General features: G+C 34.6%; 1 protein-coding gene across 1 annotated transcript in view; it reads right to left on the bottom strand.

Moving 5' to 3' along the window:
* The window catches only part of GPM6A (glycoprotein M6A), a 114,535-nt gene that overhangs the window by 33,026 nt on the left and 57,881 nt on the right, over positions 1-23,628 (bottom strand). Inside the window, exon 2 of the mRNA XM_054292536.1 lies at positions 5,016-5,208. Coding sequence (XP_054148511.1) covers positions 5,016-5,208 — 193 coding nt within the window. The remainder of the gene's footprint in view (positions 1-5,015; positions 5,209-23,628) is intronic.

The following is a 23,628-nucleotide window of genomic DNA, read 5'->3' as shown; positions in this document are numbered from 1 at the left end:
AGGAAATTTTTAGACCTAGGAAGGTGGCACCAATACAGTGTCTATGCAACTTCCTGTAGAGAACCCAGTGACAACAGAATTACAGATTGCAACTTCATTTCTTTAACTATTTAGTTTCACACCTTTAAAGGAAGTGAATTTACAACAACATGAATTAGCTTTGACAGTAGTAAGAAAATGGGTTTAATGCTACTATCAGGGAGATTGCTTCATTTTCCACTCTAGGAGCATGATTCCCTTGTTCCGTGGCCTATATATCACAAACATGTGACAGATGGCACTAACTGGCTTTGTGCACTAAAGAGAAAGAACTGGAAAAGGATGCTGTTGGGAAATACACAAAACATACTTTGTGCTGCTGATTTTCTAAAATCTTCTTTTGGACTTTGTTCCAAACACCAGAAAAATATAAAATCCAGCTCATGTGATACATGCTTGATAAGCATATGTCTCTTTATGCTGACTTTGTAATGTTCTCAAAATCAGTGATTAAGTAAGAAAATCAAGTTATACCTGGTACTTTGCAGATAGTGTTCACTGCATTTTATTAAGTTATTAGGAGAATGACTGAAAACCACATTCACCTTAAGCAGATGGCTCAGTTTTAGTCAAACCTACAGAGCTGATAAACTGACAAAGTCAGCAACATAAACCATTCACCTCTTGCAGTTAAATATTATAAAAGCAGTTTTCAGAATAATTTAAAGCATCATATGTATTTTTTTAGGCTTCCTTTGGATCACAAGGAAGTAAAATAACTTCTCTGCAGCCACTGAAAGAATCCACATCCCAAAAAAAAGGCCTATGATTTCTGCAAATTCCTAAACAAGCATTCCTTCACTTGGTGGGGGAGTGGGTGGAGGGAAACAGCTACCATTAGAACAGTGATATGGTTGATAGTGAGAAAGTCTGGAACTGGAGGGAATGAAGCATCCCAGAAGTCATTCAGAAAGCAATATAATTACAGGTTAGTCTCAATAAAAAGGGCACACATTGATAATTCCAAATGTCTTTATAGCCATTCAACTCATAGAAGTTTATGGATTTAAAAATTACTGTCTAAAGAAAGATTCAGCTGTGTGATTTTTGCAGACATGTTCTCTCCATAAGGAATACTTGTCTATACAGCATTTGTTCTCGTGAATTTGAACACATTTAATTTATATTACCTTTCAAGTCTTTAGAGTAACTGTTTTACCTTTCACCCCTGAAGGAACTAAAATCAGACTTTAATCCACTGCTTTGAGACAAAATCCTTTTAAAAAAAATATTGGCTTTTTTTAGAAACTTTTGGGGTTTGCATCTTATTACAGGTTGAATTTTGGGTTGTATTTTCCCCCTAAAAACAAGCAAGTGGAAAAGTACTCTCTCTACCCATCATCTCTCTAGGTTGCCTCCATAACTTTGGAATTATTGACCATGATCATTCTGTATTGCAGCTTGGAAAGAAAATCATAAATTTTAGAAAATTTATGTAACTGACTGGCATTCATAGAATTTAAATGGCAGCTACAAAACTTGCTTATAGCTTTTTAATTACAGATATTTACCACTTGCCAATATTTCCACAGCAGATACGATATGCAGCTGTTATAAACTCCTTGAATTCAGACAGCAATCCAGGGAGCTGGAATGAGGGACCAGTCTTCAGGACCAGCACTCAGATCACCTCTTTTATTCCACAGGGCTGTTGCTCTTGGCTGAATCCCCAAGGGCTGAACTCGCCAACCAAACTTTGCTGCCTATTGCAAGTTCTTCATTAATGAATCTCTCCCCAAGTGTCAAGGCATCATGTGGAGTGTGGGCAGCCCAGAGCAGCCCTAATCCCATGGCCAGGAGAGTCTGAGGTGAGGGTCTGAACCCCTCTGGCTTCACTGAAATGGGTCCTGGACCATGGGAAGGGTGAGGGGAGGCTCTAGGAGGGGCCAGGCAGGGACAGTCAGGGCTGTTGATGCCCTCAGGGATATTGATAAGGGCGTTTCTGAATGGCATTTTTTGATCTAGGTATTTTGGCTCTTATTTTAGGCATTTAGAGAGCCTTTCAGATATTGTTTATGCCCTCATCATGCCCTACTTTGTCTACAGGGGTCTGCTGCTTCTTCTAAATTATAGCCAGTAGCTGCATTGACAGAGATAAAAGATATAGGGTGGCTTGTGAGTTTTGTTATTTGCATACAGAATACAATGCAAAAAGTAAAAACTGCCTGTATCTCTCACCACCCACATAAACAGCTCTCAGATTGGGTTTGATTTTTATGCTGTATGACATTTAAAATGCAGCATGCTAATAAAAATATAGACAGAAGCCATAAGCATGATTAAGCAGAATCTAACACACTTCACTCCACTGCAGCATCTGCCTGGCACATTTATCACAGAAGGACAGACTCCAGGCCAGCCCGAGACACTTCACAGCACTACAAGCATTAAGAGCCCAAATGTGTTAAATAAACTTTTTAAAGTACAGTTGAGTAGGGCACACTGCTAGATTTTTTTAAAGTTCTTATAATTTTTAATCATAAAAACCTATGTTTTATTTCCATTTCAATATGTATTGTTTTAAGGATGTAGGCACTACAGCATTTATTTCTACTTACATATTCTTCTTTCTGGTTTTTGTTCTTTCAAAAGTATGATTACTATAGAGCTTTTGTACTGCCAACAGTTAATCACTACTTGTGATGAAATATCAAGGATTTATTCTCCCGGCAAAATTATTTTAAAAGCAGTGTAATATCTCATTAAAAAGGTAGAAAATTAACATGTGCAAATTTTTTTGTGAGTCACACAGTTTACCCAGTTCAAAGCAATTGTTTATCTGCTTTTAATCAATATATTTGCTCCTCCTGCCTTTAAGACATAAGTTTAGATATACCTTTCACAACTGAATAAAATCAAATTTCATTTTACAATAGGTCTACCAAAGAAAGAACTGGGTTTAATATCCCTTAAGGTAAACAAAGAAACAAACAGATCCAAAAGCTAATTGCTAAGAAAAACAAATGGCAGGGGGGAAAAAAATTACAAGTCCTTAATCTTTTATGGTGAATTATATGCATTTGGGCTATATTCCCTGACTGATACTTTCACTTTAGCATGTGACAGAGAGAAGCTGAAAAACGTGCTATGAAGAGAAAGCATTGATTTGTGGCTGTTCTGCTCTAATAGCTTCCAAGGGACTAATAAAATAAGTTAGAGCCTAATAAAATGACTGATCTTTCATTCAGGATAACAATGAACCTTAGCCAACAAGTCAAGCCAGACTCATCATTCTAAATGACAATACAAAAAGGCAAAGCAGAAGATACATGTTCCCCTGAACTCAACATATTATTATACAAGGACATAAAAATTCCTTGATCCAAAGAAGAAATCTTTATTTGGTGTAGCAGTGACACACTTATTTGGTTCATGCTCCCTTCTGGCTACTAATCCCACAGTGAGTACACCTAAAATTTGCAGAGGAGCTTAGGAAAGGATGTTGATAACATACCCCAAGAGAAGTTAAGAAATTTCAGATTCCATTTCTAGCTCTTGTACAAACGGTGGTACCCAGTCAGATCAAATATACATATATCTTGTTCATTTTTGTACATCAAACAATGAATATAAGGAAAGAGTAAGAGCAGGCAAGTCAACAGGATAACCTCCAACACTAGTCGAGGTTTTGTGACTTCCTGAGCTGGATAAGTCTGTGGGTATTAGAAACCATCAATGGATTTGTTTTTCATGATTATCCAGTCTTCCCTTGAAGCCATAAAAACTTCTGGCATCCATTATATGCAAATAGCCTTACAGTTCTGCTACAAAAAAAACTGAAGAACTTGCTCCTGCTGAATCTGGTGCCTACTACTTCCCTCTGATACCTCAAATTTTTTGTATTGGAATAGAAAGACAATCCCATCTTACATGTCTTTTTGATAATACTGTGAATTTACAGACCACTCTTGCAATAGCTCTTAATTACCCCCTTTCTAGACTGAAGAATTCTCCTACACTCAATTTTTAACCATATATCTCCTGTTCTATAATTCTATAATTTTCTTTGCTTTCTTTGAGGAACCAAAGTTTTATATATTATTTATTATATGAATTAAAGATGGACTTATATAATGGCATAAGCGTGTTCTCTGTTTCACTTTGATATTTCCACTTGTTGGTTCTTGGTTTGTTTTTTGATCACTGCTAAAACCTGAGATGTTTGTTGTGGAACCATCAGGAGATGTCAATGTTTTTGATGATCAAATCACTTCACTTTTATGGAAAATATGCATGAAAGAAAATAATTACAAATTTAAGGATAGGCTTCTTCAGCTTTAGTTACAACCATTAGCAGCTAGGTAAGAATTTTAATTTCAAATATCTAAGAAAATCATGTCCTAAAGAGAAAATTTTAAAGACAAAAGAAAACATTTCATTTAATTTCAGCATGCAATAAGCTATTTTTTTAAGGTAATAAATTTAGCAAAGAGAATTTGGTGCTCAGTAAAACAAAGGTCTTCCAGAAATAGATTTTCAGGAATAGCAAGGCATGAAACCTTCAAAACAGCTTAATTCTAGAAAAAACAGAGGCAACAGAATTGTGACATTTCAAGTCTCAGAGTTTTGAACAACATCTTGGTTACCTCTTTTTTGTGTTTATTCCCAGAATTGATACTTGTTGCACAAGTCTGCTTTATCTATTTACAGTTTCTGGCCACAGGGTTTGTTTGTTTGTTTGCTTGCTTGCTTGTTTGCTTGTTTTTAAAATGCAAGGATGCATGGAACAGATTTATCGATATTATACTAAATAAATTTTAGTAATAAATTAGTTAAAGCTGTGGGATATTAAATAGCATTACAAACTGCTTGTAAATACTAAAAATATTAACTTGGTCAAAACTTCATCTGCTAAGTTTATCCAAACCATTTTCTTTATGATTTTCACTAAAAAAAAAACATTTTCTTGAGTCGAATTTATATCTCTTGTGGAATTTTTCAGCAGTTTTAAAAGGAAACAAGTAAAAAGTACTTACAGGGTGAAGGCATCAATAACATCTCCTGCAGATCTTGTCATCTCAAAGTAGGTTTGCAGGATGTTGACGGTTCCTGAAAGTGCTTCATGCCCACAGCCGCAGAACAGCGCAACTCCAGCGTAGAGCAGGATGGTGGCAATCAAAGATGCGTAGGGAATGCCTCCCAGGCATTTGATGCAACACTCAAAGCATCCTACAAGAAAGAAAAAAAAAAAGGTTATATGCTATTAAATTATATCAAAAAGGCAAAAAGAATGTTTTTCTCATGAGAAACGCTTTTGAAAATTAAAGACTGTAGGCTAAAGAGAGCTTAGGTCAAGTATAACAACCCAGACTGTCAGAAAACATGTGAAAGGTTAGTCCAATTTCTGAATTTTCTCAGTTGCTACTCGACCTATTAAATGTAGACATGCCATCTGATTAACATGAAAGGTAAACAGTCAGTTCCTTGCAGAGCTTCACGTTTTTATTCAGAGCAGGTTACAATGTCAGTCCTAGGTTATATCTATATTCACAATTCCTGCTGGTCATCTATCAGATTGCTGAGAAGGAGTCTCAATAACAGGAAAATCACTAAAAAAAATAAAAAAGATTTTCAGTCCAATACTTTCCATCATCATAGGTTTATTCTAGTTTTTTTGGACATACACTTCTGACAACAGAATTGCTCCTGCCCACCACACCAATTCCTTGTGTGCCACTCAAATAACTCACAAGGATAAATAAAGACATCCACCAAAGAGCACAGAATTAGAAAAAAAATTTAGTTGAATTTTCTCTCAATACATTTTACTCTGTGTGATGTTTCTGAAATGAAGGTAATTCTTCTTGAGTTATAAAAGGTCAATTTCTTTTTCTGCCATCACAGTGTCTAAAACAATGCCCAGTTCCACAAAAAAACCCACATTTCTTCAGTAAGTGTGCTCATGTTTCTGGCACTACCCTGCCTAGTTTCATGAATGCAGCATCTCTGACTCTTCCAAATCTCATCAATCCCATAACACCTCTTACATTCCGTAGAACCCTTCCTATTGTCTTTTGCAGGGACAGGGAAGGTGGGAACCACTGGTTGAGAGAAGACAGGCAGTGATTCAGTAATCAGAAGCTGTGTTTTCTCCTAAGCACTACCAGTTTATAGCAAAAAGGACCTGGATAGAAAACAAAGTGAGGCATATAGATTTTAAATATTTATACAGACAAAGACCAATTAAAAATTACATACAAGATGCTCAACAGGTATGATTCAATATATTTTAACTTGTTCCAAAGGATTTATGCTGTGCTAATTACAGTACCAGAGATATATCAAAAGAAAAAGGCCATTCTTTAAAGACAGTATGTCTACTTTCATTATGTCTAATTCTCAAATGTAGCTTCTCTATGTAATTTCATATTTTGTCTTTTAATTTGGTATACTTCTATTTACTTTAGCCTAGATAAGGCAAGTAATAATTTCCTCTGTCTGTTAAAGCCTTCATTTACCTACATTTACTTTTGATTTACTTCTTTTAATTAACTAATATTAAATAGTCATATATATATGTTTAGCATTTATATATGTATATAAATTTATCTACAAGATTTCCTGAAGAGAACAGTTTAAGCAATTTTCAAATATGTATGCATTTTACCCAAATACAAACCCCTTGTTTTTTTGTAAAAAAAAGTAATATTATGGAAGGCAATATTCAAATGGCTGGATAGCTCCTGGGGAAAAAATATCGTATATTAAACATTGAATATACTAAATACATAAAAGACAAAATAATAGTCGTGTATGTATGCTAGTTGTACAAAAAGAGAAAGAAAGTTATAGCTTGAGACTACTTTTATTTAATGCCAATTTAATGTATCAGAGCCACCTGTGAAATACCAGAGGTAATATGTGCAAATCCACACATTTAAACTGCTGCCGAATTCTTGCTGAGTAACCTGTGGTACAAGTCATCCACCTGGAGCATTCACCACACGCTACCAGGGGTGTAACACCTTCCAGGCTTTCTGGTGAGAGCATTCCATCTCCCTCCCTGTCCTTGTCCCTGTCCCTGAGCAGCTTGTCCTTGCAATTCCTGCCATTCCACTGCACTGGCAGCAGGCAGCTCCCCTCTTCAGCAGCACAAGGCTTTGGATGTTCAGGGATGGGTGAGCCTTTCTTTAGTGACAAATTACAGGGGTTTTATACCCAGGGACTCTGGGCTTTTCATCAGTGCAGGATCTTAAGAACAGGCTGCAAAAATTTATAAATTCTTTTGGAGTAGCTAATTCTGCATGCAGATAACTGCAGGAATCTCTTAAAACCTCTTTGGTCCTGTTTTCTAACAATACCCAAGTGATTAATTCTTCAATGTTTAAAAGACTATACAAATACTAAAAAAAAAAAAAAAAATCATTCACTGGAAAATCTTTGTCTTAAAGGCAAAAATCCTAAGAGATATATATTTGAAATAAATTCACTGAACAAGAACTACAGGACCATACATAGTTACTTGACATCAGAGTTTATCACAAAATGCCCATTGCCATTTTCAGCACAGAATAACAGCAGGAAAAGCCTCAGAAAACTAATACCACTGTACATCTATTGACATTATACGAGAAAGTAAAAAGGGAAAGATAACAATAGGGTAATAACAGGAATGATGTATGAGGGCTTGTAAAGCCAAAGATAAAAAATAGCATAGACCTAAATATTTTCAGGGACACATGGACTTTAGGGAGTGTTTCTTGATATTGCAATAGCAGGTGCAGGGAATAGGAAGAGAGCTTTTGTAAAGATTTCTTTTTCCCCTTTTGAGAAGAAGTGGAAGAGAGAAAGTTGTGTGCATTGTCTGGGAATAGCAGGCTGTGCATTATCTCCTGAAGCTGCTGCACCTCACTCTCTGGGTCCAGTGAGGGTTGAGCACACACTCAGATGTCACAAATTTGGATGTCATCAAAACTCACAGTCATAATCCATATTACTTGAGCTTTATTATAGTGAAACAATGTAAAAGTGGAGTAAAATGGCATAAAGAAGTAAAAACAGTATAAATAATAGATGTAATAATGTACAATCCAAGGACGACTTTAATCCAAAAATAAATCAGTTTTTTTCCTCCATCGCCTCAAAATTTGTAAAATAATTAAAACAAATTTATAGTTTGTGAAGTGTTTCTATTCATCTCTCACATTCAAACTGTTCATGTTTATAAGCCTTTGAAGGAAGCTTTTATTGGTATATTTCACCAACTCGAGGTCTTTTCATTCATAAAAAAATACTGGGAAAAAATTAATTCAACCACGTGAAATTTTCAAATAAGCCTATATTGTCAAAGCCTTGCTCATTTACTCCACTCTTCTATAGCCCTACTACCTTTCTCACTGCTTACTTAATGAGTAACTCCAGAGTTTTCAGTGCTGTCAAAGCAACTCCAAACTAAAGAAAACCAGTGAATCAGCATTATGATTTTAAAATGGATATTACACATCATTCATACACCACACAAAGTAATGTGCTACAGGTAACATCTGCTCCAATTCTTTTCTTTCAATTGTTCAGAACATGCAAATGGCTGTTTAATATACCAGAACAATAGAAATGCTATTTTAACCTGCACAGTGATATTGAATCACCAGTGCAGAGTGTGACTCAGCTGTGAGATGTGTGTGGATGTCTGTGTGAGACAGGCAGTCATTCACCTCTCCCAACACCCTCCTCACAAGGCACTTAGCACATACAGCCACAGAAATAATTACTAGGAAAGATGAAAAAGATTCTATGCTCCTTTGATGTTTGTTCTCATCTTCAAATGCAGTTTTCAGTACTTTTCAAACTGTTCACGCTGCGCAATGGACTTGTGCTATATAATTCAACATCCACTGTTCTTATTTTGCTTATGTACACCAATATTTTTCCTTCAGGTAAAAACCCAAATCTTCTGGGGCCACATATCTTTACCAAAACTGCAGGAAGTAATTGAAAACAATATCCTTTTTTTGTGGTTTTCAACATGAAAGTCTGTACTGTTCTTTTTTTTCTCTATTTTATTAAAATCATTCCATAGAGAAAATTCAATCATGAAATAAATAAAACTCCAAATACTGACTATATTCACCTATCAAAACACAACATATTAATGTTGCATTACATTAATCCAATTCCAGTCAACAAACATCTCACAGACAACAACCTTTTTGCTCCTCTTAGTACAATTATTACTGTCTACACTGGACATATTCTAGATATAGATCTCTAAACTTCCTTATACAGGCAAATCTGTGCAAATCTCTTCTAGTTTCTGGGGTTTGGGTGTAAATATTCTGTCTTCAATTGCCTAAGCCAAAAATAAGTTGACTTTCTGTTTATACAATCTCTAGATTAAAAAGGGAAAAAAATTAGATATTGAGCAGAAGAAGAAATTTTCCCTGTGATTTAAATGTAATTATGCCCACAAATTGCATCACCACAATAATTTCTTTGTGTGTTATGATATGTGAACTCTTGCTCCTCATTGTAGATCAGGACATATACACTAACAAATAAAATGCTCAATCCATTTCTGATCAGTGTATTTAAAAGAAAAAAAAAAGATTCAGTACTTACATCTCATGCCACTTCTGTCTGTGAAAGTTAAATCAATGACATCAAAACCAGTTTCAGAATGCTGTTATGCTACTGCCCTTTACATAAATAGTTAAGAACACCCATTAACCCCAGATATTAGTATGAAGAAAATCAATATTAAAAATATACTAAAACTAAACATAGAAAATACAGAAGGATATTCTGGTTTTGTTTTTTTCATCATTTCCAACTCATTTGCAGCTGGAATTCCTAAATGATTAATCAGAGACAACTACATGTCCAAAGAATTACTGATTAATCACAGATAATTACCTCTCTAATGGGACCAAGTACCCTGAAGAACATACAACATTTTAATAACATTTTTCTTAAATTAATTTTCTTAAAGAGTTTTCTATCTAATATTAGAAGACAGGACAGCAAAGTCCAAGTAAAATGCCAGAGAACTACATACACTTAAAATGGAAAACAAAATAACAAAATCCTCTGTGTCTTCCTTGCCTGGCCAGGCATGCATTTTCTTCATATCTAAATTTGCACCACTTGTCACACAGCATTCATGGCCAATCAACTCAAATACAGTTTCACAGCCCCATCATGAAACATGAAGATTTACTTCCGAATTCTATTAAGCAAGACTTGACCTCAAGTCAAGCAACTCTTATGTAATATTTTAATTGATAAACAGAGCCATCAAAACACAATGTATTGAACAAAAAGCAACACTTTTTACTTATATCTTGTTCCCTCAATTACTCAACATGCAGCATGATTTCCTGATCTGAAACTGGGCCCCAGGACTTCACAGTATAGCAGCAGGTAGAAGCAATCCAGCTCCCTCAATATTATCCCAAGAACAGAGGGAGGACCAGACATTCACAATGTGGTTTTATAAAGCTGAAAATGAGGTGAAGCAACATTTGGGAATGAATCATCAAAGATTATTTCCAAACTCCTGTACTTTGGCTTGGAAAACCTGCTCAAGAAGTGCTGCATGCACAATTCCATGTGATTTGATCCCAGGCTCATTAATGGAATATATCCCCACTCTGCTCCACCCTCTCCCATTACACAAGATCTGCTGGAAACTAGACCAGTAATGCTTACAACTGAAGTTGTTTCTTGGTCTTGTTTAGGAGATGATTTCTTATTTAGATTAACCTTCAATAAGAATGCTTACAATTACAGAATTACCTATTCAACAGCAAAAAGCAATTTTACCACAAAATTAATTCTGATATCCTGACTGCTATGACTACAGTGGAAAAGTAAATTTGACATTGAACACTTGTAAGAAACATGATATGTAGAAAAGCAAGAATAAACAAACACCCCAACAAACACCAAGGATTTTAGGAAATAGGGAACTACTTGCATGAAAATAAATAAATAAATAATTAAAAAAACCCAAATATGAAGGGTATCCTTTTATACATTAAATGGTGTATCATTACTTGATCTGCTTTGACTCATCTGCAAAGTGTGACTGGATATTAGCAAATCAGATATCAACTAATACTGAAAATGAAAATGTTAGTCCTGAGGCTTTTACAGTCATTCTGTAGTTAATAGCTGCTTCAGTTACTGCACTCAGCATGGGACCAAGGCTAAGAGGACTCATAAAGACCTTTTCTTATTTAGATGCAAAATGCCTCAAACTAAATTGACATAATTAACACTGTGCATTGTCAAAATCACTATAATGTGTGTTTGTTCATGAGAGTCCCACTGGCCAAGATGACAGCTTTCAGCTGCGGGGATATAGTCTGGTTATGCTGGATTTTGGAAGCAGCTCCCACAAACCCAGCCCTTCACCAGATCACTGTCCTCATATTGCCTTACATTATAAAAAACATCCCAGAAACCACCTCTGTGGACTGGCTAGGATAACATTGCTGCCCAAGGAATTATACGGAGGATAAACAACTGCAACTTGCAGCCAGAAACTGCTCTACAACATCTCACACAATTCCTTCTTTAACTAAAAAGCAACAAAATATTACCTTTGCAACATCCATCCCACCTATGCCGTGATTCTCTGACTTCACGAAATGTTCAGACATAAAAAGAATATGACTTCAGATATTTGAATGATACTGGGATTATGTCACCACGGACATCCCAGGTCCATACACAGATATTCCCCAGTGGCCCCAGACCAACAACAAAAATGATCATTTTCTAGCATAAAACCCCACATTTTCCATATTATTTAGTACTACATTTTGTCTATAGGTTGATACAAGTATTTTCACTAACATAAAAAACCCAAAAAAATCCTTTAAGAGGTTTCAAAACAAAAATGAAAAGAAAAATTTCATATTTGTAATAAAGTGGTCTGGAAATGCAGCCTTAAGAGCTGAATGTGTATGTCAGGAATTCTTCAGTGAAAAAAAAAATTCACATCTTTATTGACAGCTTTAAGATGTGGTGTTTTCTTAAGTGGCTAAATGCTGAAATACTTGAAGCAATAAAGGTAAAATATTTGATCCTTCAAAATGTTTTGAAATTAAGAAAATGTTCAAAATCTTCTCTGTAGTCATTCAAGAAAAAGGAATAGGGTGGTCACAGTCTAAGGAACATAACTGAGTTCAGCTCAGTTTTAGCTACCAATTTTGAAGAAACATTGAAATAACAAACTGCTTCCTTACTCTATCCTATAACAATACAAGATTGCTCAGTACTTCTACTAGGAAAATATATTGTTGTAAAAACTTTTCTAAACTTAGCTTAATTCTTTGAGAAGTTTTTAAAGATTTTAGAATTCCAATACCAGCCTAGGTCAGTAGTCCAATGTAAATTTAAGGGTTTCTTGGAATGCAAGCAGATTTTTATTTTCAAGTTTGTAAAACCTCCTTGTAGCATCACCAATATTTTTAGAAGAGAAAATTGTGCAGCAAAATATTTTTTTTCAAAAAGGAAATTACTAAGACCTTCAAAAACCTAATTTAAAATTCATTTATTAATGACTTAATTATCCTTAGTGCATATGCAAATTTTAAAGTTATTTCTTGCATGGTAATTTTCATTTGAAATATGGGGAGCTGGAGATTGCATGGTATTTTAATAAAATACAGTACATTACCCAAAATCCCTCCCTCCCTTTCTCATATGAATGCTGTCTTGATCTCAGTAACAGATAAGAGTTCAATCTGAACAAGGGTAATAGAATTAGTACATTTTTGTACACTGCTTAATATTAGGTATGATTTCATCCAGAACTGTCCCTTGTTCTTGTCTCTTGTTCCTTGTTAGGCACTCAATACTCCAGTTCAATTTGTAATGTTTAACAAACTGCACTCATGACACAAAAAAAAAAAAGTAATTCAGCAAGCTCACTTATAATCATGGCACCTCCTACATCAGAAATGTAACTTAGATTTGCATTTTCATCATATGCATTGAACACATTTCTTCACTTATATTCAAGGCAATTAAATCTCAAATGGATTGCCTATATAGATACCTAACAATTCACTCTGCTAATGCAGAGTTAGAGTAAAATGAAGCATGCTACTTTGCCAATGAGAAGAAATATTGTTTCAAGAAGCATTCATCTATAACCCTCAGCTATTCAAAGAACTATGTTTGGGAAATCCACCTTGCCAAGTGACCTATAATATCTGTGTTACCATCAACAGATATAACAAATTTTCAAAGCCAAATCCAAGATGTATTTTATATTTGAGCTAAATTATATTAAAAATAGATTTTTTTCAGCTAAGTTTAAAGACATAGGTAACTTAACGAAAAATTATTTTAATTCTCATTGAAGCCCAAAGCATGAAAACAAACAGCAAGGAAGAAGAGATCCTCTCTTTCTCCTAGTTTAGGAGTCACACGTGTGTACTAATCCCAAGATAACAAACAAGCTTCTCCTCTTCCATCCATCTTAATTGCTCTTAAATCTAGAGGGAAAAAACCCCAAACAGGATACCTATAGCCTTTTTTCCTAAATAACTGAAATGCAGTTTAGGATAGCTGAATGTGGATAAATACACATATATATTTACATACATACATACAAAAATCCATTTTCCATCATAGTGGACTGTACTCTTTTATCAATAATCAAAGAGCTTGTAGACTTCCCTTGTTGCACCAAAGTACTCTACCAAAGTATTTGTTGAACTTGGATAACTCTCTAATGAATGATGAGAATCATACAATAATGAAAGAGCACCTGGAAGCAATACACCTGATTAGCACCTTTTGGCAAAATGCAGATCTAAGTTGTAATGACATCAGAGAAACAGTGGCTTGGCAGTAAAGTCTCATAATGAGTCACGATCAAAGGTTTAGATTACATGCAGTGAAGGTATACTCCAAGCTTTAGCAGAGACTGCACAAGGCACAAGACCCTGAAAAGCTACTCTGTATTTCTTCCCGACTCCATGACTCTCAACAACAAAGGGAAGCTACCTTGGATTGAATGGAGATACTTTTTTAAAGCAAAATGCCTCATTTGCTTTGCCAGTCAGACAGGAAACTAACCTTTTCATCACTCTAAGGTTCTTTTTCTTTGCTTCTTTGATGGACTGGTAAATGATCATCCTGCATGCTTCCTTTAAGGTACCAGTGCTATCTTTCCCAGCCCTGTCAAATGTAATTCTAAGAACTAATTTAAGCAAAAGCTCCTGGCTGCACACTCCACAGCTTGTCAAAGAAATTGGCTCAGCTACTATTTAGGTACCTACACAAGGCTCTATTTAGTAAGGTATTGAGAATGTGCTTGGCTGAAAACCTGTGGCTTGTCCAATTGACTTAAAATCAAATTAACACTGTAACTAATAAAATATAAAGACTATGATGTAGGTATCCAGAGCTAGATGACATTACACCAGTTGATATGACACCTTCATTGTTCCACACTCATATGAAAAATATTGCATATGAGATATTTATGAATGTCCATGGCTCGGTTTATCTGTGCCTAAGGGGGTATTGCTTCTGGTGAGAAAGAAACACATTATTAAGAAAAATATTGGAAAAGAGACCTGTACATGCTTGGGAAGATGGATTTTATCAGTATTGCTTGCAATGTAAACCAATGCAATTTTTTCAGAAAAGTATAAATAAAAATAATTTCATTATATAAATGCAAAAATGTATACATTCACACCTTGGACAGAAACGAGTACTCCTCTTTTGGACATTGATGATTACAATAATGTACAGAACACTGTGTTGTGATTAGCTGCTGTAGAGTCTTCAGTACATTAGGTTCATTGCTGTTTAATGAGACAGATCTCAATCTAGCAGTTAATAAGTATTAAAGTTACTGACACAGAGCAGTCACTGCCTAAGATACAAATCATTCAGGCATAACACAGTCAATCTTCATAATCTTAAAAAAAACTTTATGGCTGATTTAACACAGACAACATTTGTCAGCTTTAAAATTGCTCTAAAGCTAAAGGGACAGGAATAAAACAAACTAGCTTCACAAACATGATATAAATAATGAAGATGTGGGTCAGTTAATTCAAAGAGTTTGTCCATTACATGTTCTCCATAGATCATGTGTCTAAGATTTGTACATAAAATAAATTAAAATTTATTATTAATAAATGGGTTATATGCATATTACATGTCTCAATACTGCATAGATGATGATGGAAACAATTATAAGTTTTTATTGTTTGATTCAATTGAAAACAATAACTTGTAACGCTAATTCCATGCAACACTTACTACTCTAACTATAAAGTGAATGACAATGCCATGGATCATAAAACCAGAAAATAAGTATCCTTTTCATCTCTCTCATCTAGAGTTCATGGAATCAATCTCTCAATTATTTTCCTTCTGCCTTGAACAAAACAATTTCTCCCAAAGGAAAAACTATGAAGTATGTACTGAAATATAATTCTGCACTATTTTTTTCTCACTCACAAATAGGTTGAGTTATACTAGGCTTTAAGCTACATATTTTTTCTTCTTTTTTTTTGGTGCATTATTCAGATCTTGAAAACCTCAAAAACATTGCTTCATGATTTTTCTCTGCACTCATCTGTTTAAATGGAATGCTCTACAAACCTCTTAATGGGTATTTGTGGGTTCTGCACACCTTCATTTTAGAGAAGGTAGCATCCTCCTTTTCTTCAGGTGTTGGAACAGACAAACAAGCAGGTTTGTGAGCAAGTGATTTTCAGTTTGGTAGTCATAAGAATATTAATATGATTTCTCAGAATACTTACATTTATACTATTAAAGCACACATTGCTGTTGTCATTTCCAATTTTTAGTGTTTAAAACTCAGAAATAACAAAAAATGCAAGTAGAGGTGAGATATAAATACTTTGATCTCAGGAAATTTTTCAGCAGCTGTGTAGAGCATAGTGGTCAAAAACATATGAATAAAATACTAAATATTCAGCATCCTTAAATGATCTTTTTTACCTTACAAATCTTTTCAGTGCTGAAGAGGATAGGGTGGGTATTTTGTACAGCTGTTAGCTGAAAGCAGTGGATTTCTAGAACTCAAAAATCCCAGACTTTTGGAAATGGTATCAATGAAAACTTTAATTTAATTGGAATTATATAGCTCTTTCTCTTTATTCTACATCATATGCAACTTTTCATTCTAATGTCCTCATGTTTTTACATCACTTTTATCTCAAAAGCCTCTTTTGCTTCATCTGCTCCCTTTACCCTCAGGCTGTCTTCATCTTGGCTACACCTATTCCCTTGAACACCTATTTGCCTGAGAAACAATCAGAGCTGATAATCTTGCTAGCTCTCTTCAAAGCTGGGAGACAGAAAACTCATCTGCTCTGGGGAATGAGCAGCAGGAACACAGCATTGCTTCCCTCTTCTCTCCCCATCCTTGTTCACCACCGCCCTCCAAGGCACTGAGATATTTCTCAATGAAACAGACATGCACAGGCTCTCATGTTTACTATCCAAAAGGGTAGAACATCTTCAACTAAAGTAGTAGAAAAAAGAATTATAAAAAGCTTCAGTATGAAAATTTGAATATTCTGAATATTTCTGTCTGGAAAGAAACCCATCATCTTTTAATGGAAGTATTTAATGACTGTCCCTTTTACACCTCAGAAAGGAAAAAAATGTAAGAAATAGATCATGATAGGGCAGATAACTGTTATCCTTCATGACATGACTACTTATGAAGACTGCTCCATGAAACTAATTAATGCCATCGTACATATTTTAAAAATACATGTATCTATAACACACTAAAATATGCTACTTGAACCCTTCTACATGGTAATTAACAGTTTAATCTGATTTAAAAACACAAACTAATGAATCTATTAATAAGCAGGTTTGCAGACATAAATAAAACACAAAAATAAGTGTTTGTTAATGAACTTGGAATATGAAATCTACAGGTACCATTTAGTCAGTGCAAATTTACACATTCTTTTTTTTTTTTTTTCTTGTAGATAATAATAGAAAGATACAGGTCATAAGCAAAGTCTCTGTGGACCAGTGTGTTACATGATTTCTCAAGTCTACAACTAAAAATCTCAGTGATATAAAACTGAAGGGGTATTTTTGGAACAGAATCATTACATTTCCTTCTACCAAGACCTCAGATTATGTTATGTATTCCTTCTGAATGGAAACATCTGCAACTGACTTCTATTGGCTTCAAAAAGCCCATATAAATAAAACCTAAGCTATCTCCCACTGGAGTTAAACAGCTTTTATTACTGACTCCCACAGGATTAGAAAACTCAACAAGTATTACATGTAAAAACAAGTTTTAAAGTAAAGGAATGAATAACTGTATTGAGGAAAATGGCTCTCAACCAAACAAAATAGAATCTAGTACAAGATCAATCTGTGCCAAGCATGCATTTCATTTTCACTCTCTATGTAGAGTGGAAAAGGCATTTATACTTGTAGATTAAAATACTAAAAGACATTTACAAACAGTATATGGGACACAGACAGGAAAACCGAAATCATATTTCATATTACTTTAAATCACCTGCTGCTTTGCCATGAAAGACTACCTTCTTGTTTCACAAAAGTTCATTTGTGAGATACTTAGATAGAATTACTTTTTTCTTCATAGAAATCTAGAGTTAGAGAACTATTTTTAAGATGAGCACAGAAAAGAAAGGAAAGATCTGTGAAAGACCAAAGGCAACACAAGGTGGGAAACATGCTAAAAAAAGGAAGTAGAGGTGCCATATAACATTTTCATTCTAATGATGGCAGACATCTACTAATCATTTTTTTACCATTGGTTCCATTGATTATGAAACCAAGCCAGACCAACCTAATCCTTACGCAAAATTGCATTAAGACTGTGACTTAGGGTTTTGTTTTTAAAATTTCTTTAGAAAGATATTAATTTCAAATAATGCAGAATGAAACCTATTTAAGTGTGACTTGTACAAAATATAAACTACAAGACTGCATGAAATTGAACACTTAACTAACAGCTCAAATAGATCCAGTTTCACCTATAGCTCTAGATATAGATATTGTGTATTATCTATATACCAGTTCATGCTCCCTATGCCTTAACTTTAAAATAGGCAATGCCTGCAGCCATTGAGTACAGTTTATGTTGGCTTTAGACTGTTTTGTTATTATAATATCTTTTTCTTCCTAAATTCCAAATATGAAGGAAAGGAAAGCTTTTACATAAAACAGAAAAACCAGGCTAATCCTGAAATAAGGAAGCACTGTCCAGCAGCAAGGATCAATGATGACTGCTCTCATTTTTCATGCCTCTCCTTTTCTGCTAACTTGCTCTACAGCAGGAGATCCCTGTAGTTCTTCACAGATACACCACTGTGATGGGCCGCTTGCTAACCTCACATATCACAGCCAGAAATATCTACTTTCCAGTAAATTATTTCTCTGAAGCAGTTCCAGAGAGAGAAATCAAACCAAGCAAAAATCAAGATGATGTATCATATTTGGATAGAAACAATAGATGCAAAAAACTAGGTTAAAAAGACTATTTCACAGAAGTATTAGCACTTTGGCAGTGAAAACAGTGTCTTTCCAAAAGTATAAAAGTATATAAGTTTTATTACATGCAGTATATAAGATTTATATTGAATTTTCCTTCTTTAAAAGATTTGTAGATTTTTATTATAAAATAATAGAAAATTTTCAAGTAGTGTCTTTGTCTTTGAGATGCAAATTCTTTTTCTCATAACATCAAAAGGTTTGAACTTGAAAGCTTTCTAACGTAATATATGTAATATATTTAATATAACATAATATATAAAGTATCTTATGAAATTTGCTGGTCATATAAAGCAAGATCACAATAAAAATGGAGGAACAGATGTTTTAGGAACACATAGTTATTACTATGCAAATAAAAGACATTTGTTTCTTACAGAAGTGAATTTTTCCCAAAGATTACTGATTTAAGTCCTGTGTCAACTGTGGTCACATTTGGTGAATAAATTTATTTTCATTTTCTTATCTTCAATTTAAAAGTCTTCTTACTCGTTCAATAAACATGAACAAAATAACTTTAAGGCCTCTTTGCAAAAGCAGTTTAACATTATATCTAACCTTTTCAAAAAAGCTTTTTTTTAGAGGAAATGAAAATATATACATTTTTTGCACGAAAATTAAAGACATGATCATTGTAAACAGCTAAATTTTTAAACTTGAAACTGTCAAAATGAATCCATTGCAGCTTTTCTGCACTGATTAAATTAGATTAGCACATCTATCTCCAGAGGTAAGCCATTTAGCGTTACAAAAGGTCACAGTCTCAGGAAGTCTTACTGAGCCCCTATACAGTCTCTTCATTGTAACGCTATGCTAAGAGCAATATATTTTACTCCTGGGAAATAAAAAAGCACAGAAGTGAAAAGGTCAACAGGCAGAGAGGTTTAAGGCAAGAAAGAAAAAAAAAAAAAAAGAAAAGGAATAAAACAAATGCGTTTGAGGAAAAATAATTTGCTAATGCAAAAGATATGCACATATGTGTATCCATACCACACTTAAGTATTTATACAATGTAAACTCTAGGTTTTCTTTGAAAAACAATTGGAGAATATGTCTTTTTTACTGCATCAATTTTTATGTCCATGGCAATTATGTCTAGGCCATTCTGTCTGGGGTTTCTAGTAAGCTTTACAATGCCATAATTCCAGGCACACACCTTCACCTACATTTACATGGGAACCTCATCACTCCCATGTGAGAACAAAGCTCTGTTCCACTCAACAGCTGCTGCAGTGTGATAACAGGCCACAGCCACAGTACTCACTGTGGGAATACAGAGAAAATTTTTAAAAAGGAAAAACTAGATTCTTTGTGATCTGATATCATCCATACAAACAGCAGGTAGATAAGTAATTTATTTTCACTGCCACTACACTTTTTGCAGTAGTGAAGGGGGTGCACTGAGCTATACAGACAGGCAAAAGGGTTTTGACTATTTTAACAGGTATTCTAAACAATGCTTTCACCCACTTGCCCCAAACATTCCAGAAAAATGTTCCTTTAAACCAATCTCTTGGAAGGGACACTATGATTTTCAAAGATTATTTTTAATTTTGGGGGGGTCTATTTGTTTTTAAAAAGTTTAAGCATTTTCAAATGGATGTGTAAATTTAAGCTTTTTTTCTTTACCGTTTTTATATAAAATATTATAATAAACCCAAAATAAAATACACATTTTTAATAAAGACAAGTGACTTCTCTGAATTAACAACTAATAAAATAACTTAGATTTCACAACTTTAGCTGTTTCAGAATAGATAAGTAGTTTGCAGAGCTGACAAGTGATGCTCCTTGTATTTTTAGACTTTGAAGGAACTAGTCAGGAGCAGGCTCTGGTTCATTGTATAATTTTCCTTTTTCTTTTCGCAATGAATTCTAAACAAAGATTAGACAGCCTTCCTTCTTTGCCTCTTGCATTACCTGCTCTGCCTGGAGGTATTTGAAGAGTTCTGCACTTTTCATTTGGGATTACATACATTATCTGCACTCTAGACAAGCTTACTCTGATTCAGTTGCCAAGCACCTGGACTATGCCTTCTCTTTACATGCAACACATGAAATGAAACTGAGAGCAGAAAACATCATATAGAGAGATATCCAAGGATTTGGAAGAAAGCTGTTTTGCAGACCAAATCCTCAATGTATGTGGAATGAAGGAGACTGAAATACTGAATTTTAAGTGAACTCCACACATTCTGATTAGATGTCAACAACACGAAGAGCCTACCAACAAGCTGAAGAGTAACCAATTAACTACGCTTAGGAGAAATATGCAAGTTATCGGCATTTACATTTTGATGAGTGTTTACAACTGGATGTCATACATGACAGCAGAAACCCGGACACTGCTTTACTATTTAATTTACTGAAACAACAGTGATTTGAGAATTTCCATTTTATGAACAGGATATAATCTAACATAGAAAGCTGCAATATTCTCCCTTTGTTAAGACACAAAAAACAAGAGCAGACTGCAAACAACTCACGCATATAATGCTATAAAAGTATTGTAATTATACATACGCTGCTGTTAACATTGCAACACTGTTGGTATGGATTTACAACACTGTTTTCTTAGTTTACTGAAAACAAATCCTTTAGTCTTTTTCATTACACACAGCCAAATCTAAGAGTGCCTGAGAGCAGATGAATGCATGAAAGTTCTCTCCATAATGAATGATCTTCTCCCCACATGAAGATTTCAGAGCTCTGTATGCTGGAGGCAAACATCACTAGGGAGCACTGTGAAAAGCATTCTAACTGCTGTTGTAACAACTATAATTGACTCTAATTCCACACATTGCAGATAAATATCACGGGAAATTTCCAAAATTATGTTCAGATCACCGTTAGTCAATCCACTGCATTCTTATAAAAAATAGAATCTGACATCTTTTTCCATTTTAATGCAAGGAGCATATCAGTGTGTTACATGGGTTTTGACAATCAGCTTTCAACCATGGGATAACAGTAACCAGGCTAGGTTACAGACACCAGCACAGGGAAAAAGAATTCATCTGCCTCCAGGGATTTCATCTGCTTCCTGGCCTAGTAGAAATCTTCAAAAGAGATGATGGAAAAAAATCAATTTACAGTAAATTATTCCCCTGTGTAGCTAACAAAACTCACTGAGCACCGTGAGTACAGTAGCTTTTGGAATAGCTAAATTCCTGGTGGGCAAATCTCAGCGTGGATGCAGGATGCATAGTCAGGGAGGCAGATGAGTACTTACTGAGTATATTAAAGGGTAAATACTTAGAGTTCCAGCAATGATACAAAATTACCTTATGTGTAACCCTCAAAGACTCCAAACAGACATTACTGACTAGGTTTGTACAATGGCATGTGTGCGCACTATATACAGCACAGGCAACATCTTCCTTTTTCAGTTACATAATTTCTCATGTGCCTTTCCCTATTCTTTTTCAGCATTACACACTAATGAGGTTTTACATAGCCAAATATAAATATTGGAAAAAAGTAATTATTTGTTTTTCTGTATTGGAAACACTATAAAACTTTATTTATCCAATTTGGTAGACGAAAATTCAGGCTACTTCCAGTGGACTCAGCCTTAGAGACTATTGAAGAGCCTGAGTGAAATAAAATTCTCACACTATTTATATAGACCTTTGAATAAAATTTCAATAACCAAATCAGAAATTGAAGGAGTCCTTGAGTAAGCTAAGAGACCATTTAATAAAAGATACAATGTAATGGAGATGAAATGGACACTACTTTTTTCTTTTTGATATTTTGCTAGTAATATTTGAGAGCACAAATGCTTCTCCTACAACACAATAAACTCACTTACCAATGGCCTTCTAGATAAACGATAGTAAACATTAACTGCAATCACATAGAGTGACCTCCAGAAACCCATCTTTAGAATCAGAAAACTAGATTATTTTTTTTTAAGTTTGCTTGGGCTCTGAGCCATTAAAGAATGACACATATACAGTACAAAGCAATTTGCGTGATATGAGCAAATAAATTTCCATTAAAGGGCAGTTCTTCTTAAAGGGAAAAGCAAAGAAAAAAGGTGTAATTTCCATAAATTGCCAAATATAACAACTAGAAACTTGTATTTGCTGCTGTATTTGTATGGAAGACACATGCTTTTCTCTAAACATTTGGTTACAAAGGTAGCAGACTGTTGAGTCATGTATTTGCAAATAAATCTGACTTTTATACATTTTAGATTCTGACAAGAGAGGGCCAGCAAAACAGGGCCAAACCAGCATGGTTTTTTTATTATCAGACCCTCACACAAACTCATCTTTTCTGTAGGTTAGGATAACACAAATAGATGAAGGTTGACACTACACTTTGCCAATTAATTCTAGTAAGCTCTGTAAAAAAATCCTAATGAATCTTCAAGTGTATGTCCTCTAATGACAGAAAACTGCTCATTTCCACAAAGTAAAAATGGCAATATGTTATGTGAGTTCATCTAAATGACCTTAAAAGACTTTCTTCTGTTTTCTCCAAAAGTACCTTCTGAGGAAAATCACTCTAAAGAGACATGAAAAGGTCAACATAATGTTTAAAATGATGATGATAAAGAACCCAAGAACCCTTCTAAAACTTGGCCATGCAGAAAGTGTACATTTCAGATCCACTCAACTAATATTTAATAAAGAAGTCAAAGAATTCAGAAAGTATCTAATACAGTGGGACAAATACAACAAAGGAAAACTGCAAAACACACAGCAGGGTGCACCTTCATCCAAACATGCATTCTAGTAAAACTCCTTTCTTTTGGAGAGCAGATGGTATTTCAGCATGGAACAATTTGCAGCTCTGCTGATGAAAGGTTTTTTGTAGGTTTCTTTTTTTTTTGCTTTGGCCTTTTTTATTTTAAACCTTTACTACAGCTTGAAAGACTCCTACCAACAAGCTTTTGAAGAGCTATGCTGGCTGAATGGGCTCCAAAATTGCACTAAAAAAAGAAGACAGTTCATTTTCTAGATGATTCCCACTGCCACACACCTAAAGTTAGGATGGTTAAGTATCACCAAAGTGTTTCTTCGTGTTCTGCTCCATGTGCAGTTTTATATCAGAGTAAACACCCAGTACAATGCCTGGGAG

This window comes from Melozone crissalis, unplaced genomic scaffold (genome assembly GCF_028551555.1).
Source record: "Melozone crissalis strain CALT ecotype California unplaced genomic scaffold, PUWL_Pcris_2 ptg000006l_1, whole genome shotgun sequence".
NCBI lineage: Eukaryota > Metazoa > Chordata > Aves > Passeriformes > Passerellidae > Melozone > Melozone crissalis.
Note: the sequence above shows the minus strand (reverse complement) of the source record. Positions and strands in the feature narration are given on the sequence as shown.